A 17,202-nucleotide genomic window follows, 5' to 3' on the forward strand; every position below is an offset into this window, starting at 1 on the left:
TTTTATCTCCCTAGAAATTTAATAAAATGCCAAACTCTACATTTTATTTATTTTTATTTTTTTATTATTTTACTTTCTTCTTTTTTTTTTTTTTTTTTTTTTGGTCAGGATAGGAGACAAATTTTTAAATCACACCAGGGAGCAGAGCATGGCTTAGTCAATGAAAACACAGACTACAGAGTTGGACAAGCCTGGGTTCGAATTCTTACTAGTGTGTGTGTAACCTTGGGCAAGTGTATGTACCACTCTGAGCCTCCATTTGGCGTGCTGCTGTCCCCTTGCCTCAGTTTCCCCAGCTGCTAAGTGGAGATAAGAATAGTACCTACCTGGAAGTACTTTTATCTTTGTTGTTGCTGTTATTAGCCCAGAAACAGCTCTGACAGTTCCTAGATGTGACATTAGACTAGTTATCTCACCCCTTTGGAGCCTCAGTTTCCTCATATGTAAAATGGGGATAATAATTCTGACTTCACAGGGCTGTTATGAGGATTTTATGATATGGGTGTTAAGACGTGATGCAAGCTGGGCATTTAGTCAATGTTGATGCCTTCCTCTTCCCACGAGGCTTTCCTGCCTTTGGAGTGGAACGCGCGAGGCAGGAAAAGAAAGGCTGGAATCTGACGTGTACACGTGCTGGGCGGCCCATCCAGCAGCAGTGAATGCCATTGGCCCACTTTGGGCCGCCCCCAGGCTCTGCAGCCAATAGCAGCGTGGATCCTCCGCCCAGCCCCTTCCGGTGTCTCCCTGCTTCCCAAAGGCCTGAGACCTGCCCCAGGGGGCTCCGATTCAGCAGGCAGCGGCATGCCTGCGCTCGAAACCCTCCATCGCAGGAGAGCCAGCGTTGGGCACTCACCAGCTCCATGCACCTGCGGCTGGCCTCCGCCTCCCGCCGCACCAGCTCTTCCATGTCCGCCTTCAGCTCCTCCAGGCGCCGCTGGTAATACTGGCTGCTCTCCCGCTGCTGGGACTCGGACTTGGCCGCCTGCGTGAGTTCCTCGCCCATCTTGATCAGGCTGTCCCGAAGCCGGATCACCAGGACCTGGAGGCAGGCGGTGTGGAGAGCACACGTGCACCATGGAGTTAGAGGCCAGGCGCCCGAGACAGGGGGCTCCGGCAAGAGAAATCCTTTGCTGAGTCTCCCTGCCCTTGTATAAGGTAATCAGGACGACAATCCCGAGTTCTGATACCGAAACAAATAATTTATGTTAAAAACCTAGCAAATGAGGGGCGCCTGGGTGGCTCAGCTGGTTGAGTGACAGACTCTTGATTTTCGGCTCGGGTCATGAGATTCTCTTTCTCCCTCTCCTGCTTGTGCTCTCTCTCTCTCAAAATAAATAAATAAACTTAAAAAAAACCTAGCAAATGATAATTGCTATTCAGAGAGGCAGCCTAGCATACAGCTGAGCACCCTGGCTTTGAATATGCCCTAGGTTCAATCCCCCAACTGCCTGTTCCTGGCTGTGTGACCTTAGGCAGGTTATTTAACCTCTCTGAGAGACAGAGATGATGACAGTATTTATGTCCTAGGGATCATGTCAGACTTGAAAACGTTAAGTTCTGCAGAAGGCTTAGTTCAGTGCCTGGCACATAGAACATTCTAGATAAGAGTTGGGGATTATTTAAAATTTTTTTTAATGTTTATTTACTTTTGAGACAGAGAGAGACAGAGCATGAATGGGGGAGGGTCAGAGGGAGAGAGAGACACAGAATCTGAAACAGGCTCCAGGCTCGGAGCTGTCAGCACAGAGCCCGACACGGGGCTCGAACTCACGGACCGCGAGATAATGACCTGAGCCGAAGTCGGACGCTCAAACGACTGAGCCACCCGGGCGCCCCAAAAGTTGGGAATTATTACTATTTACAGCAGCCCCCATCATTTTACGAAGATGTGCAGTGGGGAGAACACTACACTGGGAAATCAAAACCCCTTCCCTAGTATGGATTTTGGTCTCCCAATTTGTAAAGTGAGGAGGTTTTGGTCAAACAAGGTCCCTTGAGCCTCGGCTCTAATGTTTTATGGCATTTTTCCCTTTCCAGGGGGAAAAGCCAAGAGGACACAATGAAAAAATAGAAGAGAGCTGTGGGCATCACCAGTGCTACAGAAAACAAACCCAAGGGCTGTTCTGCAGAATTCATTAGTTGGCCAACATGCCTGCAGCCAATCGATTCTGATGGGCAAATACTCGAGTGTTGACCTAAAAGGGAGCCCACATGAATATTTCAGGTCCTTGAGCAAGACGCTGAGCCCCTCTCCAGATCTGAGACTGAATCATGGTTTAGAAGATCATGGTTTAGAAGAAAAGCGTTACAATTCAATTGCCCTTCACCTTTCAAATGGAGTTTGGTAACAATTTCAAAGGGTGGGGGGGGGGTGTTAAAAGGAAGAAGAATAGTTCTCAAAAGGTGTCCCTGAGGCCTGGAATTCTACTAAATTCAAGTCACAACAGCAGAGGGGAAAGGGAATTTGGATATGGAATCTGCCACATAAAGGGTTTTTTAAAATCATAGTTTTATTTTATTTTCTGCTATCGCTTGACTATGCTAGATTCAAGCAAACGGATATAGCCTGACATTATATAAACTTAAAGCGTAGTAGATCAAAGTTCCATGGTGATCTGCAGAGACGATTATGCCTCGAGGGATCCCTTGAGCAGCTCCGAGAAGCTCTGAGGGTCAAGGCAAAGAAGGATCTTTCTCCATTCTTCATACATCGCACACAGCCTTCTTAGAGACAAAGTGCCCAACGGGGGATTGGAAGAATGGCTCAAAGTGAGGAACGCAGCCTCAGCCTCGCATTTCTAGATGGACCATCGTCCGGTGGCTAAGCCAGCTGACTGCGGAGAAATTACAGCCTGGGACCAGGGGAGAGTGATGATCCCCGGTCCATCTACTCCTGTCACTGACACTAAACGGCTTTACCTTGAACAGGTCCCTCGACCTCTCTGCCGACACCTTGTAGTTCATTCGATGAGGCCTATCCTACCTTCCCTACGGGGCTGTGGCGAACATCCAGGGGAGTGGCTAATGACAAACAACTTTGACAGTGGTGACGTCCATGTCGCTGGCCTGCAGAGCTAAATGTGAATGTTGTCACTGAATCTCACCCCAGCCCATCCACGTCTTACCTGCCCCGCTCAAGGTCCAGCATCAATGTCACCTCCTCCTGGAGGCCTCCCTGATTCCTCAGCTTGAAAAGACCTCCTTGCCCCCCAAACCTCACAGCCCTCTGTCCATATTATGGGTATTTATGTACCTATTTTACTCACATCTCCTACAAAACTCCATGTTTCTGAAAAGCAGAATCTGCTTTGTACATCTGTCTTTCATGTGCCTAAAACAGAGCCTGGTACACGCTAGGTGCAAAATAAATTTCTGCTCAAAGTGAGTGTTGGGTGCATAAGTGCATGAGTGGTCAGATGGGGACAGGCAGAACGGGACTGATGGATAAAAACACGGACAGAGGGGTCAAGGTCTGAAGAAAGGGAAAGAACAGAGGGAGAGAAGAAAGCATGGAGAAAGGAAGGAAGAAAAGACATAAGGAGGGTGATGGATGGAATGATGGCATATGGACGTGGATGGAGAAACATAGAGGTGGGTAGGCTGGATGGATAGTTATCTATGGGACCGTGTGGTTGAAGGAAGGCAGAAAGGAGGGAATGGGGGAAGCAACACGGATGAGAGACGGGTGAGGAATGTGTATCCAGAGAAAGGCATGAGTGGATGGAGGGACGGTCAGAGGACGGACGGAGCTTACACGAAAGCCCCACGGCTCTAGGCACGAACAATATTTACATGTCCGCGCATACCTCAAATCTCTTAATCTGCACTTTCTGGAACTCCGTCTTGTTCTCCAGGTCGCAGATGACTGCCTCCTGCCTGCTGACAATGGCTCGATCCACGGTGGACTGTTCCAGGTACTCGATGCGCATCTGGGCCACCTGCAGCTGGGAACGAGCCCAAAAGATCCATTGGCCACCTGCTGGCCCTGAGTCCCAGAATGGAGACATATGCCGGACTCAGCCCCAGGCCCATTGCCACGGCCTCCTTCTTGGCTCTGGTGATACATGTTAAAGACACAAGTGCCAAGTGCCGATCCCCTCATGCCAGACCCTGCCCCTGCGTCTCAGATGCTGGAGGTGATGTTTCCTGTGTCTTCTGCGTCCAACACAAGACTCAGTCAGTGCTTTGCTTACCTCCTTTCCCTGCTCTGCTAAGGGGGCAAAGCCAGCGTGTGAGCCACGAGCTTCAGCACCCAAGGATGCAACCAAAAGTGGGCTTGGGAGCCAAGCATATATACCAGACTTCAAAGCCAGGCTCTGCCACTCTCCAGCCGGATGCACCTGGGCAGGCCGGGTCCCTTCCATGAGCTCATTCTTTCTTTCTTTTTCTTTCTCTTTCTTTCTCTCTTTCTTTCTTTCTTTCTTTCTTTCTTTCTTTCTTTCTTTCGTCTGAGGATTGAAGGCGATTAGTGCCTGGTATATGATAAATACCCAACAGATGCCTACTGCTGGTATTATTTTTCTGGTATTTGGTATTACTCATCCCCATGGACATTTGCTTGAGGCTCTGTCATTTCGATAGAAACTCTAAGCAGGCACAGGCGACAGACCTTAGAAGTGCTTTGAGAATCCCATGGATGATAGCAGCCCTAGCTAATGAGTGAAATTCAGGGGTGTTTGGAGGAAATAAGGCTTCAAAGGAAGATTTCACAAAGGACAATGGTCCTGTCTTGCACAGACCGTCCCTTTCCCCTTGGAACCATTTCTTGGAGGGGGAAACTCTTGCACTGAATGGCTGATGAGTTTCACTGCACAGGGCGTCTTTGGATGCCACACTGGCATGAGCAAAAGTCAGCGTGTGTGTGTGTGTGTGTGTGTGTGTGTGTGTGTCTGCTGGGATCGTTCTCAACTCCTTTGGTGCACAACCGAAGTTGAGTGAATGGATGAATGAATGAGTGAGTGACAGTTTCCGGGATCCAAACTGGGAGGTCCCAGAGGGAACCCTTCCTTTCGTCTCCGCACTGTGGCGGCTCTGAGCACATACTTGTTCTTGAAGTTTCTGTTTCTCCTTCTTGGCTTCCTCCAGCTGCAGCTGTAGTTCTTGGATCTGCCCAATGTCAGTAGCAGACTGGTGAGACAAAAAAAAAAAAAAAAAATGTCACCTTGAGGCTTTGCGGGGAAACTACTGCTGGAAATCCCTTCTCCCCACCCCCAGATGTCTAAGACTCTCAGAACCTGTGACACAATGGCTCGTTCCAGAAAGTTACTGCTCACATCCTTCCGACATTGTTCGTCTCAATGTCCGCTGAGTCACTCCCGTTATATAAGCCGATGGCTTTGGTCAACTGCCGGCATGCTGTTCTATACCCTTGAGAGCCCAGACAGAAATGGGCTGGCCACAGCGGTAGGGCCAGATACTGAGGGAAGAGAACTCTTGCGTGTCAAGTGACTGGGATTCTAGACTTGGCCTTGCCCGCTCTGCACCTCAGTATCCCCATCTATAAAATGGGCTGATAGTCTCTGCTTAGCTCCTCCACGTAGGGTTTGTTCAGAGATTAAATGCGGTGGAGACTATAAAGATCCTTTAAAAAAAAAGTAGAACCAAACTGTTAAGCATGATTATCTCCGAAGAGAGGGATTCCAGGGGGAAGGCAGACCCCTCACTTTCTATTTCCTGCATGTTATGTATTATGTAAATTATTTATAATGCGCATAGGAGTACACTGCTTTTATAACTGATCACATGAAGAAATTTCCCTTCTGACCCCAAATAGGTGTGATTCACAAAGGTAGAAGATGGCATAGGCTATTTTGGTGATGGCTGTTTTAATGTTGATGAAATATATCAGTGGTTATTACCGTTATTTCTTGTTTAGCAGAAATTCCCAAGGATCCCATCTTGGGAGGATGCACCTGAAGCCTGGTAGGCACTGTACCACGGGTCCCCTCTGGGGTACAATGTGGGGATGATGCTCATTACTCCTGGAGGGGCTATCTTCCTCGTGATGCAGATCAGAAATCTGCCAGGGATGCCCTCACTCATCTGTCAGCTCCACCCCCAAGCCTCTGCCGTGCCCCAGCCTGCCACTATGCCTCCTGATTGCCTCCTGGGTCCATCCCTCGCCCATGTCCACTCTGCCTCCCCAGTACAAGCCAGCTACAGTCTTCATTCATTCACCAGCTGTTTACTGGGTGCCCTATTCCACACCAGGCACTCTTTCTAGACTCTGGGATCCAGCGTAGCACAAGACAAGTGCATCCAGGGGTGGCATCCTGGCTGATCCTCTCTCTCCTGCTCGTGCCCCTGAGAAAACTTGCCAATGATTCCCATCACACAGTAAAATCCAAACTCATCTCGGCCCACAAGCCCCTGCTCTGCTGGCCTTGCCAAACTCATCTTGCACCACACTCCCTTCGCTGGCCTCCTGCCAGGCTCTCAAATGCACCATCCCAGCCCTTTGCATGTGCTGTTCCTTCTGCCTGGAACATTTCCCACACCCCTCACTATCCCATTCAACCTCACTGACTCCTGTTCCTCATTTGGATCTCCATCTGAGGGCCACCTCCTCAGGGAAGGCTTCCCTGACCTCTAACCTCAGTCAGGAGTCCCAGAACCATGTTCATTTCCTTTCTGGACTGTCAGCTCAGTTTGCAAACATTCCCTCTGTTCTGGGTGATTATGTGAGAAGGTCTGCCCAGCTCATGAAACTGGGAGCCATGTGCACGGAGGAATGGGATGTGCTTTTGTCCAACATGGCATCCTTGGCATTTGACATGGTACCTAACACATGATGGGGGCACAGTAAATATTAGATAAATGAACGGATATCTCAATAGATGTATGGAGTGGTAGATGAATAGATGGAAGGGTGGATGGATAGGTAGATGGGTGATGAATGGGTAAGTGGGTGGAGGGAGGGATGGATGGATGGATAGAGGGACAGGTGAGTGGCTGGGTGGGTGCGTGGACAGATGGGCGGGTAGATGGGTGGATGGGTAGATGGGTGGATAAAATGAGGATAGGTGGATGGGTGATGAATGGGTAAGTGGGTGGAGAGATGGATGGATGGATGGACAGATGGATGGATGGATGGAGGGATGGAGGGATGGATAGGTGAGTGGCTGGCTGGATGGGTGGGTGGATGGATGGATGGATTGATGGATGGATGGATGGATGGATGGATGAATGGATAGATGGATGGATGGATGGATGGAGGGATGGATAGGTGAGTGGCTGGATGGATGGGTGGATGGATGCATCAATGAGTGGGTAAATGGGTGGGTGGGTGGGTGGGTGGGTGGATGGATGGATGGATGGATTTTTAGATGGATGGATGGATGGATTGATGGATGGCTGGCTGGATGGATGGATGCATGGATGGATGAGTGGCTGGATGGATGGGTGGATGATGGATGGATTGATGGATGGATGGGTGGATGGATGGATGGATGGATGGAGGGATGGAGGGATGGATAGGTGAGTAGCTGGATGGATGGGTAAATAGGTGGGTGGATGGTAGATGGGTGGATAAAAATTGGGGATAAGTGGATGAGTGGACCAATGAACAGAAGAATGGTGGATGGATGAATATTTTGATGGATATATAAAAAGGGCATGCAGGTGGGTGAATGTGTAGATAGGTGTATAAATAAGTCAAAACTTTTCTTGGTGGAGATGTCTTCCAATAATGCACGCCCATCTAAGGGTGACATCCTCCTCTATCAGGACCCCACAAAATTTCACAATCCCTATTTATCCTTGTGGCATTTACCCCTCCAAGGTCCTCAGACCAGAGAGGAGGGGCCCAACCACATCCCCCTGGCAATATCTCCCGCCTCCCCGGCCCAAGGCCACCAAGCCTCCTTCCACTTTCCGTCGCTACCTGAGCAATGAGGTCCTTGTGCTTCTGCATGAGGTCGTTCAGGTCGTCCTGGTCCTCATCGAGGCGCTTCAGCAGGTCAGCCCTCTCAAACTGCAGCCGGGATAGCTGCTCATCCACCTGGCGGGAGGCAGGACAGTGGTGGGGTGGAGGTAGAAGGGTGGGTGGGAGGACGACAGCAGGGGCCCGATGAGGAGCAAAGTGCGGGGGCTCGCCTGTGCGTGCATCAGAGGAGTGACCGTCTACCTGAGAGGCTGGCCGTGGGGGTGTCAGTGACAGCTCTGGGTGTGTGTGCTTGCATGTGCATGTGTAACAGGGCAGCCTGTGTCTATGTGGACGGACGTGTGTCCATGTAAGCCCACACGGGATTACATGTTATGTCCATTTTAAATGTGCCTGGGACACACGTGTGAGTGCAAATCCCTGTAATCTCCGCGAGAACCAGGACTTTGTTCTGTTCACAGAGACATCCCCAGCACTCGGCCTGCATACAGCAGGTGCTCTATAAATAGATAATTGGGCAGATGGATAAAATTAGATGCATATTTTACCTATGAGGGCATTTATTTTGTGTGTGTGTCTGGCAATTTTGTAGGTGAGTGTGTACATTCGTGTGTGTGTGTGTGTGCATGTGAATGTTTGTGGTAAGTTCCCCTTAAAGGGTCCAACAGGGATCTGGAGACAAGCTTTTGCCTATAAATCTGTGGCTATACCTAAACTTCGGGATTTTAGATGCGGAGTAAAAACTTAAGTCAACCTTGTACACCCAGACAGGGGACTTAGAAATGCGCACCCAATTTTCACCCATATATTAGATTCATAATATATGTTCATTTCCCCCATTCAGTGGTGAGCACATAGTAGGCTCCTAATAGATGGCTGGGAACCTTAGAGGAGTGAGCCTAAGTGGGCCCATGAGGGATGCCCTTGTCTCCATGTGTAAGAATGAATATGCAGTAACCCAACCGTAATGCCCAAGTCCCCTGTTATGATGCTGAGCACACAGTAGGGCTACAACAGGTGCCTGGGACCACTCACGTGGCGAGCACACTATGGGCACACCACAGACAGTTTTGTTCCCAGTCAGGGTACTGAGCAAACAGTAGGCTCACAATGAATGCATCCCCACAGTGCCGAGCACACAGTAGGTCTACCACAAGTTTCCTTGACTACCTTCGGGGAGATGAACACATAGCTGATCCTCACATATGCCCTTATAGCTTTCTAGTGCTCAGCTCATAATAGGCTGCCTGCACTCTCAGCGTGTTGACCCAGCAAGTGTGCAATCAGTGCCCTCGGCCCCTCTTGTGGTGCTGAGTACACAGGGGTCCCATGCTGGTTCCCAGAGCCCTATGCTGGCCCCAGGTGCCCGCAACTCTAGGAAGGGGCAGGTACCAGGCTCTTATTCCGGGTCATGTTCTCCAGCTCGCTGTGCATACTCTCCAGGTCCGCCGTCAGCGCCTTCTGGGTCTTCAAAGCGTCCTCACACTTGGCTTCACTCTGCTCCAGCTGCACCAGGCAGGGGAATGAGAAGGGAAGGGGAGGGGAGGGGAAGGGAACAGAGGAGAGGGGAGGGGAGGGGAGGGGAGGGCAGGGCAGGGCAGGGAAGGGAAGGGAAGAGCATGGGAGGGAAGGGAAGGGAACAGAGGAGAGGGGAGGGGAGGGGAGGGCAGGGCAGGGCAGGGCAGGGAAGGGAAGGGAAGAGAATGGGAGGGAAGGGAAGGGAACAGAGGAGAGGGGAGGGGAGGGGAGGGCAGGGCAGGGCAGGGCAGGGCAGGGAAGGGAAGGGAAGAGAATGGGAGGGAAGGGAAGGGAAGAGCCTCATGATGCCGCCTCCTTGAATGTCCTTCCCCTCCAGCCCAGCCCAGCCCCTCCCAAGTGGCGGAATAATTTACAGATGATCCTCTCCTCCCGTCTGTCTTCACAGCTATTCATCAACCCACAATGAGGGGAGGAGAACGTGTTTGCATCTGAGATGGCCAGGCTCTGAGATACTCAAAATTGAACGGGCACTGTCCCATGAAATCAGGCTAGCCCGCTTCAGTGCCAGTAGCTGGTCCCCAGCTCTGCTCAACAAATATTTGCCGACACCCACTTAGTGCAGGCAGAGAGCAGTCAGCCTGGGGCCTTCCCACCCGCTGTGGGGAAGACTGGCAGGGACAGCCTCCCTGAGGAGCACAGGAAGAAAGCCATGGAGACACTGGGAACACAGGATGAAACCAGGGAAGGCCTTCTGGAGGAGGTGCTCAAAAGTCAGTGGGAACTTGCCAAGGAGATGTTTCTTAACCAGGTTTCAGAATTGTAAAGCCCCTCTAAATGGTATGCAACATATTTGCCATGTAAGCATTTTTCCTGGGTTCTTGAAGGTTAAGAGCCACTGACCTAAACAAAGTTTCTCTTTCTCACCCTTTTCTGTCTCATCTGATGTTCACCCACCGGCACACAGTAGGCCTCTTATCTTAGCAAAGTGGGGCCATCAAAATAGGTACAACTATCTTCCATGGCCCCAGAAGACAGACTTTCCCTGTTGGAGAAAACCACATCCGGGCACAAACCGTAAGTCCATTCTGCACCTGTCAGTTTCCCCTTGATTTCCGAACCCTAGAATCTCTGAGCAGAAAACACCCTTAGAGATCGCCTGAGGAAAACACTCAAGGCTCAGAGAGGGACAGTGCCTTGCCTGAGGTCACACAGCTGCAAGGAGTGAAGACGCCACTCGTTATTGCCCAGACTCGCAGATTTTCTCACTGCCAAGCCACGGTCCCTCCAAAACAGTTAATAATATTAAGGTGCGTGCTCACAAGACAGAACAGAAAAGCAAGCTGGAGTCCTCGTGAAATGACATGCACACGATCTCTGATCCCCAAGGCCACCGAGTAAGTGAAGGCACCCCATTGATCTGTAAAAGGAAAACAGCTGAGCCAAGGTGGAGGCCACCCCAGGACAACTGGCCAAGAACCCGTCCGGGATCATTTTTATCTCCTTCCCAACTGGGCAGAGAATATCTTCCTCAGGATATCCGGAGCTCAGCCCAGATGTTAGAATGATGCTAATGGCAATGGAAGGCGGGGACAATGGAGGTCACCAGTGATGTGCACATCTCCGGTCAAGTGCTCTGGGAAAGGTGCTACTCTCATTTTTGCTTGTAATCCTCATCTGTGAGGTGTGCACAGCTGTTAACCCATTATACACGTGGGGAAATCGAGGCCCTGAGCTTTCTCACACTGGCACCTCTAGTTCTAGCCCCACCCCACTGCCGGCAGCCACCATCCACAAAACTCCCATTTTCCAAGACCCCAAGAACAATGTATTCCTGCAGTGGGCTCGGTGGGGGACAGCCCGTTTCCCTGGGTGGGACAGCTGAGGCGCATGGAGTGTGATGTGGAGGCATTGTTAGAGCATCATCGACAGAGGAGGTGACATGTCAGGCACCGTCTTATCTTCCCGCAGGAGGCTCCAGGGGCCTCTGGGCAAGGCACGGAGGTGGCAGGGCAAGGCCAGGCCCTGGTTCTCGCAGAAGTCGGAGGCCTCACTAAGGAGAAGCATTTAAGCTAAGACCTGAAAGATGCAGCCATGTACATATCTAAGAAGAAGAGTGCCCTGAGTGGAGGAAGTAGCTGGTGCAAAGGTCCTGAGGCAGGAACAAGAACAAAAGCGGAAGCGGTGCTGAGGGACAGAAAGGGAGCCAGTGTGGCTGGACAGCTGTACGGGGAGGAGGGGGATATGGTGCTGAAGTGGCAGATGCGGGGGGGAGAGGCACATTGGTGGGAAACCGCTGGTGGAGCAGGAGGAGGAGGGTGGCATGATCTACCCCTGGCTGCTGTGGGCAGGATGGGCTTTAGTGGACACGACTGGAAGGAGGGCAGCCGATGAGGACACACCGTGGTATGTGCAAAGAAGAAAAGGTCTGGGCGGGCAGGAGCTGGTAGGCCGTCCTGGGAGATGACGTCAAATAACTAACAGTGGAAGGGAGGGAGGAATCACACAGGGCCCTGTCGCCAGGCCAAGTTGCGTGGCCCGGGGCCAAGAGGCGAGCGACAGCCACTGTCAGGAACAAAACAGTGTAGTTCCAAAGACAAGGACAGCAGTTCCCGACCTGGGCTGAGGGTTTTGGCAGCACGGTGCCCTGGCCCTCAGAGCCTCCCCGGACAGAGACGGGCATGGCTATTGGGGTTATTCTTAGCTCCTGCTGGGTTTGGGATAGGATCATCTTGGCCCCGATGGGTTTTGGCATGAACAGCTGCACCTGCCACCGTTGTCTGGGGACCATTTCCAGGGCGCTGTGCTTTCTCCGTCTTGCTTCAGAAAAGCCCCGTAAGAGCTCTTGGGAGCAGGGTACCTCCATTAGGACTGGCTGATATATGAGGACACCAACGCTCACAGAGCGGAGAGGCCTTGCCCAGCGGTCACGCAGCCGGTCAGCGGAGAAGCCTGGTGCGTCCGACTCCAGAGTCCAAGCTCTTCATTGCTGGGCTCCACCGCCCCTCATGAAAAGACACTCTCTGGAAAGTCTGGACCGCGCGGGGAGGGCGGATTAAGAGAAAGAGAAAGCTCGGTTGCAGAGTGAATGGCTGACCCAGTGGCTTGGTGTTCCAATGGGAGCCCCCCGGGCAGTGTCACGACGGCCTGGACCAGGCCGGGGGCTGGATCAGTCAGAGACAGTGGAACAGAACTCGGGGGTTGAATCCCTGCGGTCGGTGGGACCGAGGAAACACGCATCATCCCCAGAGCCTCCTGGAGATAAACACGTTCATCCCCGAGGGACGAGGAACGAAACCAACACTTACGGGCGCTTGCGAAGTGCCAGCTCCCACCACGTGTGGGGGTCAGAGCTTGGGCATAGAGCCAGGTCTGGAGGATCGGCCTCTCTCACTTGGTCACGTGACCTCGTGCCTCAGTTTCCTCACCTGTAAACTGGGCAGAGCCATATCACTACGGAGTCCTGCGTAGTGAGTGAGTGAGACCCTGGGAGTGCTTAGCACCGTGTCTGGCAGCGAGAAAACCCTAAAATAGTAATGGCAGTTGTCACTCCTGTTTGCCCCTTTCATTCCCTTTAACGGCCTAAGAAAGGTTGTTGGTTTTTTTTTAAATTTATTTATTTTGAGAGAGAGTGCGTGCGCGCACAAGCAGGGGAGGGGCAGAGAAAGAGAGAGGGAGAGAGAGAACCCCAAGCAGGCTCCCCACTGTCAGCGCAGAGCCTGAAATGGGGCTCGATCCCACAAACCGTGAGATCATGACCTGAGCCGAAATCAAGGGTTGGACGCGTAACTGACTGAGCCAGCCGGGTGCCCCGAAATGGGTGTTTTTAACCCCATTTTGGAGGCAAGGAGAATGACAGAAAGAATGTCAGGTTCCTGCCACCAGGATGAGGCAGGGCCTCGGCTCCCACCATCGCAGGGAGGAACTTCAGGCTTCCTGGCAGACCAGGAAGGGAGGAGGGAGGGGGCCCACCCGAGGCACACAGCCAGTAGGATCTGGAGGGGCAAAACCAGAAGCCGCCCGCCAGCCCGAGGCCCCCACTGGGCAGGCTCCGGGCTGCCGCTGACAAGCCATCTAAATGCCGAGCTTTAAAAATGTCAATTTATTACACTTTAGGGAACGGGAAGAAATACAGGGCCATCTCGGGCTGATTTTCCATTATGGATGACCCGGCGTAAGAATAACTCACCGCACGTTATTTCCATATGGGGGCTGTTTGAGTGACGTTTTTATGAAGTCGGGTGGCAAGTCATGCTGGGACTGAGATCAGACCTTCCGGGGGAGTGACACAGCCCAACGCTGCTTGGAAAACGCCCTCCCTTCCCGGGAGGCACTCCAGGAGGAGCAGAGAGCAGAAGGGAGTTGGGCAGCCAGGACTCCCCTCAGGAAGGGTTATGGGGGTCCACTCTCCTGTCCTCGTAGCCAGTGTAAGCAGTGAGGATCCCAGGGGGCAGGGGACACCTCACACCTTTTGGCTCTGCTTCACCATCCTTCTGCATGGACGAGCCCTCTGGGGCGGTTCCCTGCCAGACCTCCAAGATGCAGGGCGGAGAGGGTTCGGGGGGCAATCATCTCTCTCCAGACCTGTCTTGGGGCTGGGTCCCCAACACGCTCCCAGCGAGACAACTGACTTGATTTTCGTACACGTTCATGTTTTCTTTTCTCCTCCAAATCTAGTTTTTCGTAAAACCCACACGACAGTACTGAAGGTGTGTGGAACAAAGCACGCAACGCCTTCCATGACTGGAAGCTTCTGTTCCTCCTGCACATGGTGTCATTCAATCGGGCACCCTTCCCCGGAATCTGCTCGAATTCAGAAAGGTGGGCGTCCAGGCGGGTGTCATTTCCGCCCCGGCCCCTTGACCTAGGAGTCTTCTCTATGCTATAGCTACAGGTGGGAACGTGCTTCCTGACCTTGTGCATGAACTAAGGGCTTCCTAGCTTTGTTCTGGTGAGGTCCTGACTCTCCAGGGATTGTGGGAGAGCCCTGAAGGTCCTTGAAGCCTGGTGCTCTCCTGGGCAAGAGGAAATGACAGATCAAAGCACTGCATGAATCTGGACAAGGGATGTCATGGACGTTGGTTATGACCAACTCTTACTCTGTGCCAGGCACTGCTCTGAGCACTTTTCACCAAAAGACGGGGCTGGCAGTGCGTTCTCCCAATATGGCTTCTCACCCACCACGAGGTGGGATGTTCATCGTTACCACAGCATTGCCTGGTGGTTAAGAGCACACCCAATGGTCAGGCAGAACCGGGGTCCAATCCCAAATTTCTATCTATGAGCCTACGACCTTCAGCAAGTGACTTAGCCTCTCTGAGCTTTCATTTTCCCATTCACAAAATGGGGGAAATAATGGTCCGTATTTTCATTGAGCAGGACAGCTGAGTACAGTTGTATTCGTTGTGCACTGCACAAGCCTAGGGGCTGCCATGCACATGGATTATGAAGATGAGCTCTTACCCTGTGCTCACGGCACTGCTCTGAGCACTTTTACTGTATGAACTCATTTATCCTTCACAATGACACTCTGAAGTAGGGTCAATAACCATTCTTGTTGTTACAGTCGAGGAAACTTAGGATAGAGAGGTCAAGGACTTACTGAAGGTCTCACAAGTGCTAAGTGGCAGACCTGGAATATGACACCCACTCTGAGCCATTGCACTGCATTCCTCCAGTAACAGTGGTGCCCATGACGGATGTTTTACAGGGGAAATTCTGCGATGCGTCTGCACAGCATTTAATCTACCTTCTTTTTAAAAAAATTTTTTTCTTAATGTTTATTTTTGAGACAGAGACAGAGCATGAGCAGAGGAGGGGCAGAGAGAGAAGGAGACACAGAACTGGAAGCAGGCTCCAGGCTCCGAGCTGTCAGCACAGAGCCCGACGCAGGGCTCAAACTTGCAAACTGAGAGATCGTGACCTGAGCCGAAATCGGACGCTTAACCGACCGAGCCACCCAGGTGCCCCAATCTCCCTTCTTTTGATAGCGGCACCCCATCTCCCCTGCAAAAAAAAAAAAAAAAACCATCCCCCAGATGTCCAAGTGTATCTGATAGAGCTGACCCGCCCCTAGCAAGCTCTGAGAAGGGCATGTGACTCCGCCCAGCCAATCAGAACACCACTTCCTGTTCACCAGCGTGCTTAGCTGTGGGGTAAGAGCCTAGAAGACGCCGGGATTTTGGGGGGACTATAGGAACGAAGTTGGTTCTTTGTGATGCAGGATGTGAGGTCGGAGTGTCTGGCAGTCCTTCCCAGCAGGAAAGAAGAGACGGCCTGAGAATATAAAGTGACATCAAAGGTGCTGAGGCAGGAAACACATTCGCAATGACGTGGTTGGAGAATCTAGGTCCGGCCAAGCCGGAAGGCGCTGTCAGCCACAGAGTCAACACTCAAAGCCACTGGTGGCAGGGGCGCCTGGGTGACTCCGTCCGTTAAGCGTCCGACTCTTGATTTTGGCTCAGGTCATGATCTCCCGGTTTGTGAGTTCGAGCCCCACATCGGGCTCTGCAGCTGTTAGCTCAGCGCCCGCTTGGGATCCTCTCTCTTCCTCTCTCTCTCTCTCTCTGCCCCTCCCCTTCTCTTTCTCTCTCTCTCAAAATAAATAAAATAAACATTAAAAAAATTAAAAAAAAAAAAACCAAACCTTTGGTGATAGTGTTTGCTGACTGATCTGCTAAAAGTGTTGGACCAAAGTAGCTCGATCCAAACCTTGGGATAGGATAACAATCATTCGTTGTCTGCCTATTCTGTGTACAGATCCCTCCTCACAGGGGGATAAATATCCCCCCTTCCTGATTGTTCAGTGGGAAAAAGACGAGGGAATGAGATTTCTCCAACACCGACTCTACTAGGCACCTTGGGGGCCCTCGCTGCTCATTACCACCACAGCCCACAGCCCACAAATGGGGAAACGGTAACCCCGGGCAGGGGAAGTGACTCGTCCCGGATCAGATCCGAGCCGATGGGACTCCAAGCCCCTGCTCTTCCTGGGCCACCACACAGGCCACGCTGCAAGGAGCCTTTCCCTGCTGCTGACTTCATCTGCGGAGTGCTGTCTGCAACATCTCCCTCCTCCCCTCCCTGCACTCCCTGGGAGGGCGATTGAGATTCCCATCACATATACATCAACTACAACCCGATGAATAGCATATTACTTGCCTATGCAAAGCCATCTGCCGGCTTTAAATACCTGGCGAAAATGTTTGCTTTGGACTTATTAAGCCACGAGATGAGTGGGCCAGACATATGGAATGAGGCGGGGAAAGGGGAAAATGCTGATGTTTTGGCAGAGCTGTTAGAACTTGGATTTCTGGGTCTGGCCGAGCAACTCACAGGATTTAAGAATCCTGCATCGCAAATGCCACGGGCAAGCGTTCTAAGACACGGTGACTCTGGCGGGCTGATCTCGACACATCCCAGGCCTTGACATCCCGTCAGGGCGCTCGGAAGAATTAGCCTTCGGTAGGAAGGCTTTCCCCCGAAGGGAATTAGCGGCATCTCAAACTATAGACAGCCCTGATATCGAACAAATTTATTAAATGCAAACATATTAAAAATGTCAGGCCAGGTCCACCAATGGTCTATCCGGCTCAGAAGTCTGATGACTGTGGCCCCAAGGGGAAACTTCCTAAGACCATCTGGTGGTTACTCTCTGTGTCCTTGGTCAAACGACTTGAGCATATATTAAACGTTCCATCGTCTTGCTTACCCTGTGCATCATTATTTATTGATGCATCGAAATGCTTTCTGGTTTTCATCCTCCTCAGAGTAAAAATAATCATTGTTAGTAGTGGACTAATCATAACCAGTCTCTGAATGCTTACCATGAATATGTTATTTGC

At 51.6% G+C, this 17,202-nt stretch overlaps 1 protein-coding gene across 1 annotated transcript in view; it reads right to left on the reverse strand.

The window, feature by feature from the left end:
- MYO18B (myosin XVIIIB) overlaps nt 1-17,202 on the reverse strand; it is a 241,782-nt gene that overhangs the window by 71,149 nt on the left and 153,431 nt on the right. Inside the window, exons 34-38 of the mRNA XM_078435320.2 lie at nt 9,275-9,388; nt 7,883-7,999; nt 5,044-5,127; nt 3,807-3,944; nt 854-1,039 (exon numbers count right to left, since the gene is read on the reverse strand). Of these exons, the coding sequence (XP_078291446.2) occupies nt 854-1,039; nt 3,807-3,944; nt 5,044-5,127; nt 7,883-7,999; nt 9,275-9,388 (639 nt within the window). The remainder of the gene's footprint in view (nt 1-853; nt 1,040-3,806; nt 3,945-5,043; nt 5,128-7,882; nt 8,000-9,274; nt 9,389-17,202) is intronic.

The sequence above is a fragment of the Panthera onca genome, chromosome D3 (assembly GCF_046562875.1).
Source record: "Panthera onca isolate mPanOnc1 chromosome D3, mPanOnc1 haplotype 2, whole genome shotgun sequence".
Lineage (NCBI taxonomy): Eukaryota > Metazoa > Chordata > Mammalia > Carnivora > Felidae > Panthera > Panthera onca.